At 34.5% G+C, this 8,115-nt stretch overlaps 1 protein-coding gene across 1 annotated transcript; it reads left to right on the forward strand.

The window, feature by feature from the left end:
* The first annotated feature begins 4,841 nt into the window (after positions 1-4,841).
* On the forward strand, positions 4,842-5,776 carry LOC134254268 (uncharacterized). Its single transcript, XM_062736810.1, has 4 exons — positions 4,842-4,921; positions 5,015-5,129; positions 5,337-5,482; positions 5,684-5,776. Exons 1-4 carry the CDS (start codon positions 4,858-4,860, stop codon positions 5,758-5,760), a joined length of 402 nt encoding a protein of 133 aa, XP_062592794.1. The 5' UTR covers positions 4,842-4,857; the 3' UTR covers positions 5,761-5,776.
* Positions 5,777-8,115: the final 2,339 nt, after the last annotated feature.

The raw sequence follows: 8,115 nt of genomic DNA on the forward strand, positions 1-8,115 counted from the left end.
AGCTTTTAAAGTGACACATGTATGTGTATTTGTAGTCCCATTATTTACAGGCTGCACTTTTTACGAGATATAGTGAAGACTTTAAGTGATTTGTCACAGTGTATTCAGGACAGGGAAAACAATGTGGGTGATATTCACAACTGTGCAATGGGAACAAAGCAGATTCTGCAAAAGTACAAAACCAGGTATGAACAGAAAATGTAGCTATTTTCCCATTCTCTTTCCCTGTCTAACCGTCTTTAGTGAAGTAACAAATATTTCTGCTTTTGTAATACTTGTAGCATGTGTCTATCTATCACTTTCTTATGTGTTGGTGTGGGATTTTGTATCTTTACTAATATACTTTGCTTTGCCTAGCGATGGTCCATTCTTGAAAATTGCTGTAAATAAGCTCAATGAATCAATTTAATGGATGAAAACAAAATGAAAAGCCTTGAGAACATCAAAAAAGAGTTCTCGACTCCCTGCTTGAAAAACTTGCAGATCGATTTAGTGGAGATTCTGATTTGTTCAGTGCATGCAGTCTTCTGTCTTTAAGGAAATGGCCAGAAAATTTGTCAGATCAAATAGGTAGCTCTGTGTTTGCTAACATAAAACATTGGTTATAATTTCTGGTATTTTTATTCATATTACCTGAACTAGAAATGTTGGTATTGTGTGATTACCTGTTTGAATTGTGTGTGTGCTTACATGTTATTGCTGGGTTGATCCAATCCTGTTCCAATTCTTGGATCCACATCCTGAACAGTCTTGTTATTTAATATAAACCCTAGCTGCAGAACTGTAGCTCTCCGCTTGAGATAGATGAAGCAGAGAGTAACAGAAACAAGCGTTGTAAAAACCTTCGATTTACGCCAACGATTTTTTGTCGCTCACTATGGGTATTTTTCGTGAATTTTATACTTTCCCCGGCTATGAAAATAATTTTAAATGGTATTTAATAATTAATCATACATTCAACTTCAATTCCTGATCATTTACTTACCTCTCAACGCTAACAAATGGCTGTCTGTGGTCACGGACGTCCAAATGGAACTCTTTTAAAAAATTACAAAACTATATACAGAACTGTGTCGGACCGTTAAAAGATAAAGTATCAAATATAAGATTTAAATAATTATTATAAGATACCATTCTAAATGCCAGAGAAAGCTTAACCTTCACGAAATAAATACCTAAAGTAGCGACAAAAAATCGTCGGCGTAAATCGAAGGTTTTTACAAGGCTTGGGTCTGTAGCTCTCTGGTTTTAGAATCAGAATCAGAAAATTTTATTTCGAGTCGGAATTTACAACATGAACATAAGCTCTGTAGAGCTTTTGACCGAATAATCTGTCCGATTTTTTTCAAGCAGAGAGCTACAGTTCTGCAGCTATATAAACCCAAGAACCAGTTACACTAAGATATTTGAAAAAAGCTGCGAGCTTCATGAAATCTTGCAAATAAATTATACCTATATTAAATGTAGCTGACCAGCAAAATATTCAACCTACCGTCGAGCAAATGTAATTTTAGCAATTAAATAATGAAATCTATATAGGTTCGCAGCACTTTTCGCGTGTTTAAAAGAGATACAAATTAAAGGAAGGTTTTCAACTTCGTTATGCCATTGCAATATTGGAATTTATAGATGACCTCAAAACTTCAAGTATATTTTATTTAAATCTTGTGACTCCGACATCACGTGACAAGTCTAAATAACAAAAATCTAAATGTCCTCAACATGTAAATTTGAACTACAATACATTTTTCCGATTCAGTAAGATCCTAAAAAGAATCGCCCATCCTAATAAAATATGTACAATGTATTTTTTATCTAAAAAAAATCGGCGATATTTATGCGCCCGGATCGATAGATCCGAGGCGTATATTGTTTTTGTCCTGTCTGTTTGTCTGTCTGTCTGTTGTCAACTTTAACCTTCGCCATAATTTCTGAACCATGAAAGATAGAGACTTCATATTTGGTATGCATACTCCACCAATGAAGTTCTTTCGAATGACACCAAGGTCAATGACCTTGTGACCTTGACTGTGTCCTATATGCTAAAAATAGATTTTACAAAATTTTCGCCATAACTTTTGAACCATGAGAGATAGAGACTTCATATTTGGTGTGCATACTCCACTAATGAAGTTCTTCAAAAGACACCAAGGTCAATGTAATTGTGACCTTGACTTTCACTTATCTGCTGAAAAGTTTTTTTTAAACTTTGTTGCCGCCGGGCGCATAGTGTTTCACAAACACATCTTGTTTTATTTGTGACCGAAACTGGACTGCGGAGGAATCTTTTTCGTGCCAGTTCCTACTGCGAAACGGGACCTCGGTTTATACGGTCTCATCCAAAGGACCAGTTTCCAAGTGCTAACAGCACTTTAAAATAAATTATCATGATAAAAAAACAAATGTACTTTTTCTCACCATGCACCCCCTTTCATTTCAATACAGAAATATATTAGTTCGCCAAATACACCAATTCCTCGTACATAGGAATATATTATCTATTTTATTATTAGATCAACCTAGACTGTTTTTCTGTACTTTTGCAAGTTTGTACTTTTTGTACATCCAACAAGCCCGTTTTGGACATTATGAAGACTTACTACGCAGCAATAATGAAACGTTTTCATACGATACATTTGTATCTTCTTGACATTGATGCACTACTTGATTAAAATCCACGGGTATAATTTACCAAAATTAAGAAATTACACTGCACTGATTTTCTTTTCTGAATCTCTCAACATGTCTTTTTAATGGTAAAATAAATTGACCGAAACAATATAGCAGGTACTTTAATAACTTATCATCAAATTTTCATCGCACCGGCTTATGGGTTTACACGTTAAAATAAAGTGATATAAAGCATTACAGATCACCAATTATTCCCCTGCATATATATAAGTCAATGACTAGCACATTACCAACGCCGTGGAACAAAAGATATCCAGACTTTCCTCTACTTGGGTTTTTAAAAGGTATGATTTATTTCAGAATGTTCAGATATAGAATTTTTAATTGTATAAATATATTTGCTAGTCAAACTGTTCTTAAAAACGTATTTTGAAATTTAGCCCCATATGTACATGTATCTCACTATGAAACTCTCAACCTTTCTTTTATTTCTGTTATTATAAACTTGACATTTTCAATATACAGTCAAAGTTTATCATTGAGGGAGTTATCCAGATTCAAAGTCCCAAAGAGCAAGTCTGTTTCAGAGGCACAGCCGAGGGAAATGGGTTTGCTCGAGGGGAATTGGAATCTGGTTAACTCCTTCAATGATATACTGTTATTGTTTTATTTAATTATACCGATAGCAAAACTAGAGGTACTGTTAGCAATGAGCTCACCAAATGATACCCCCGCCTCCCATATGAGTATCGATACTTCTTTTTTGAAAACCAAAAATATGTGTCAGATCAAACAGTAAAACAGAAGGTGCACAATGGAAACATGTAATATTCTGTGAGAGTTTCATCAAATTTCATTCAGTGTATGAGAGGATTTGCGGATAAGAGATGGGTACCCCAAAGCGTAACAAACGGATGTTCGGACGGACATGTATCTGAATGATTGTTTTCCTTAACCACGAACGCCGTAACAAAGTTGTATACGTGATCTGTCTCATTGAACTTACGTTTAACATGAGCTGCATTTTGAATATTAATATATATTTAGAGATGTTCATTATCTATTTCTGCTTAGTGAAATACTAGAAACATATAACTACCGCATCCTCTTTGCAATCAGCTATTGCCAAGGTGTTTTTTCTGGTGAATAAATACGAGTGCAATGCTGAAAAGGGGTTGAAATCACTGAAATCTTTTTCCTTCGTTAAATTTCAAATTGATGATATTAAGGAATCAAACAGCAAGAAATATATATATTTAGAAGAAATATATAAAATGCTCTCCCGACAGTTTGATTTCTTTGGCAATATTTAATAAAAAGAAAGGGGCTTCGATTTCAAGCAATGGAATTTTTCATGGTGGCTTTGTTCAAAATCATCCATTTGTTTTTGTTCTTCCTTAACTAAGCCTTCCTTTAAAATAAAATAATATTTGTTTGCACTCTCCCGACCCAAGGTAGATACAGGGTAACAAAAACTTGTGTCCGCAGGTTGATAGATTTGTCCTTAGTTTATAACATACATATTAGTAGGAGGATTGAGTAAAGGGATTTTTAAAAATTTTATTTCCTGAAGGCTAAAAAAATTCGAGACGGGCCATGATAGGCGGTTGGTCGGGCGAGGGCAAATTCATTTTTTTATTCCATATTATTTTTGTCCTGTCTGATTATATTGTCTCTGTCTGTTGTCAACTTTAAGTGTTGAGTGGGTGGTGCTATACCTTTCTTATTTTATAGATGTATTCCTTGTGACAAGACCTTTGGGTACCACTAAATTTGACCTGTTGACCTTTATCTTGGAGTTTGACCTTTTTTGTTTTTTTTTTTACAAAAATTACAACATTACAATCTCGGTCGTAACTTTTGTACAGTTGGAGCAAGGGTTTTCATACTTCACATGTATAATAATTGTTACAAGACCTTTCAGCGTTGTTTGAAATCTTCACCTAGGAGTTTGACCAACTTTTTAAAACTTTTAACCTTGGTCATAACTTTTGAACAGGGCTTTCATATTTCAAAGGTGTATTCCTTGTAACAAGACCTTCCTTTGTGTACCAACAGTTTTGACTCTGACCTTTGGAGTTTGACATGCATTTGTGAAAATTGAACACTCGCCATAAGCTGTCATGCAGGGGAACAAGTGTTTCATAAACACATCTTATTGGTCCCATATTATAAACTATGGTGAAATATTCTATTACGTTTTCTTTCTACAGGCGAAAGGTGGAGATGGACAAAATTTCATCCATTGCATTTCTGATATGTTTGAGCTTTTTCAACATTTTCCCGAAAGGTTTGCAATTAAAAAATTTAAATCAATTTTATTATCCCATGTCAACTCCTTTACATTATTATATTAACTAACAATGTACTCTTTTTAAATAAGGATGTGCTGCCGACACTTGTTCTTTTTCCCATCTGCGAAGCTGTGAGTTGACTTATACTGGGTCTCTGACGGCCAGACGGGGCACAGTGGCAGTAGCGACAGCTGTACGTTGCAGGTTAGTACTCTTTTTAAGCACCTGGATATCGATAGATCGAGGCGTATATTGTTTTTGTTCTGTTGCTTGTCTGTTTTCAACTAAAACCTTCTCCATAACTTCTATTTCGTGAAAAATAGAAACCTCATATTTGTTATTAATTTTCAAACAATTAAATTATTTTTGTTTAAATCCTCAGGTTCTTAAACTTTATTTTCTGTTTCACAGTGCAGCAAATATCTTCATCAGATGTGCAGAAAGAGTACTTTCAGATTGCCAAGCCAAGCCTTACGTCACGGGTGTTGACCAGATAATCAGCAAAGCGAAACTGGGCATCGACAGCACGAGACGGGTCCTCTCTGGGCTTACATGTGGTAAGACTATTAGAATGATTTGTTAAAGGTCCCTGCGAGACCCAACTCCACTCAAACCGAAAGATCGCCAAATCAGTTTTTGTTAAAGAATTCAATCTTTTCTCGAAATTTTTGCAGAAAAGGAAACGTTAATATTGGTTTCACTTCCAGTCTTCTATTGACTTATTTTTGGTATAATCAATCATTAAACTTTTTTAATAGGAAATGGTGCTGGGATCAAAGTCACAAGTTTGATTACAATGGCGACGGGATTTGCGATTTTTGTTCCTTTTTATTAAGTCTCGCATTGAAAAATTAAAAGAACCATTAAGAAAAATGCTTGTTTGTGTGATTTGAATATTTTAGTTGCCTTAAATTTTATTCCTTTAAGTACTTTTGGTCAAATACTACATATTAATACACGTACATGTATCAACATTGAGAAAGTTTTGCTTTGTGTAAGGGGTCATCCTTTCATATACCGTGCAGGTTAAAATCGTGGTCGGAAAAAATCGCGATTTGTTTTATTTGTAGCAAATCGCGGTTGATTGAATTGACGGAAAAGTAAGTTATAATCACTATTTCCAGCACCCATCTTGTTCCCACAACTCTTTCATGATCTCGCTCATTTCTTCGGTAAGATTTCTGATTGACCTAAGCGAATCCGTTATTTCCCCGTGGCTAGCTTGAAGACTAGGGAGCTACTGCACAGTACTGGCCAACTCAGGTGTGAATGGGTTACCTGTGATACTTGGTACAGAGAACGTATGTTCTACGAGTGATTTCTGCTCAGTGCGTCTCCTGGTTTGTACGAATATCTAAATATCAAAGTTTGCAAATTACAACCTTCGAAAATCAGAATTCAACAATCTTCACTACTCACTCCATCAAATACACACTTTGCATACACATTGAATATATGTTTTTCGGTCCAAAGCGGGAGCACAGAAAACAATGACCGGCCTTAGCTCTGTCACGTGACTCCGCTAAAAGACCTTTCTTTTCGTTATATGTCGATACTGAATCCGATCAAATAAAACGCCATAACAGACCGACCCCGATTTGAAGTCAATACGTACAATTAAGGAGTCTCGTTGGATTATGATCAAAACACACAATTTCTGAAAAATTCTGTATGGCGAATAGTAAGTTCATAAGTAAATTCTGTGCATAAAAAGAAAAAAATATTGCCCGACTTGTTTGTGAAGTAACAGCCTTCAAAATATGGATATATATTTTGCTACTACCTGTCATTTAACATAGGATTATAAAGGGAGAACAGTTTTTTTTCAAGATTTATTACGTAAAATGTTTATCTAATCTTCATACATTTTTAAATTGAGTGTTATGTTTTTTGTGGGCGTGAATGTTTTCATTACAGTAAATAAAATGATTAATATCAATGTGTATTTGGGGGATACATCTGTGTTATTTTTACGGATTGTGCTATGCTTTGAAAACAAAGGAGTGGGACGTTACTAGACCTATTATGTAACAGAGGAGCGGGTGATAAAAGGTTTAACCTGTGAAGAATATAATCCATCCATTTGATCTAAAACAAAATGAATTATAAGAAGACGGAAGTTGAAAATTCCTAATTCCACTATCAACCATGACAAAAGTAAAAATTTCTTACCTAAAATTATTATGATTTCTAACTCATGTTTCTAGTTTCATGAGTTTAAAAAGTCTTTAATTTTCCTATTTCACACTTGACCTACATATGTCATATAAGATAAAATTATTTATGATAAGTCAAAAAATAAATCAAATAAATGAGCGTCAAATAATACAACAATATTTTAGAAAAATGTATTTTTAATGAAAGTATATGGTGGAAAAATAAAATTATGTCTAAATAATGGCCAGATACTGTTCAAGAAAAAAAACCGTTGTGTGATCAAGTCACAATTCACCTCTACACAAATTTTCTTCGCTATGCTTCAAATGTCAACACCCCTTCATCCTTAATTTCAATATACATGTATTGGAATCAAGTAACAGCTTTAGCTCAGTAGCTTAATCTTTTTCAACTTCATAATTTCAATTTTGCTTCCAATGTTGTGGTATGATGGTTTTTTTTTGACATTTCGAACCCGATGGTAATTAGGTCTTTCCACCTTTCTGTGGAAAGACCTCTTGAAATGCTTCTGTTTACTATTAGGTCTTTCCACCTTTCCGTGGAAAGACCTATTGGTATTCTTCTGTTTCTTATTATTCTTCTTATTTTTCCGCCGTGTGATTTTGAGTTTCAAGATATATCAAAGAGATTTATAGTCCATAAGAATGTACTCCGTAAAAGATTATTGCAGTTGACCCTGCATAAATGAACCTTGACCGCTTTCGAAGTTATTGCCCCTTTCACAAGAAATGCTTGTTATCGCTACTTCTCCGAAACCATAAGCTGTAGAGATATGAAACATTCACTAAAGTCTTTGACTAATTGAGAGGACTTTTCATCTATTCATTGCGAAAGTATTTGGTGACCCGTTCAATGAGTTATTGCCCCTTAATCTTTTTGAATTTTACAAATAATTAAAAATTTTTAAAACGACAAGTCGTAGAGACATGGGACAAACTGCATAAGATTCATTGACCTTTGACCTTAAAATTTATGTAAAGGTCAAAGGCCAAGGTCATTCCAAAAATGAGGA

Source organism: Saccostrea cucullata, unplaced genomic scaffold, assembly GCF_032062105.1.
Source record: "Saccostrea cucullata isolate Sc308-1 unplaced genomic scaffold, CSIRO_AGI_Scuc_v1 ctg6691, whole genome shotgun sequence".
In the NCBI taxonomy this organism is placed as follows: Eukaryota; Metazoa; Mollusca; class Bivalvia; order Ostreida; family Ostreidae; genus Saccostrea; species Saccostrea cuccullata.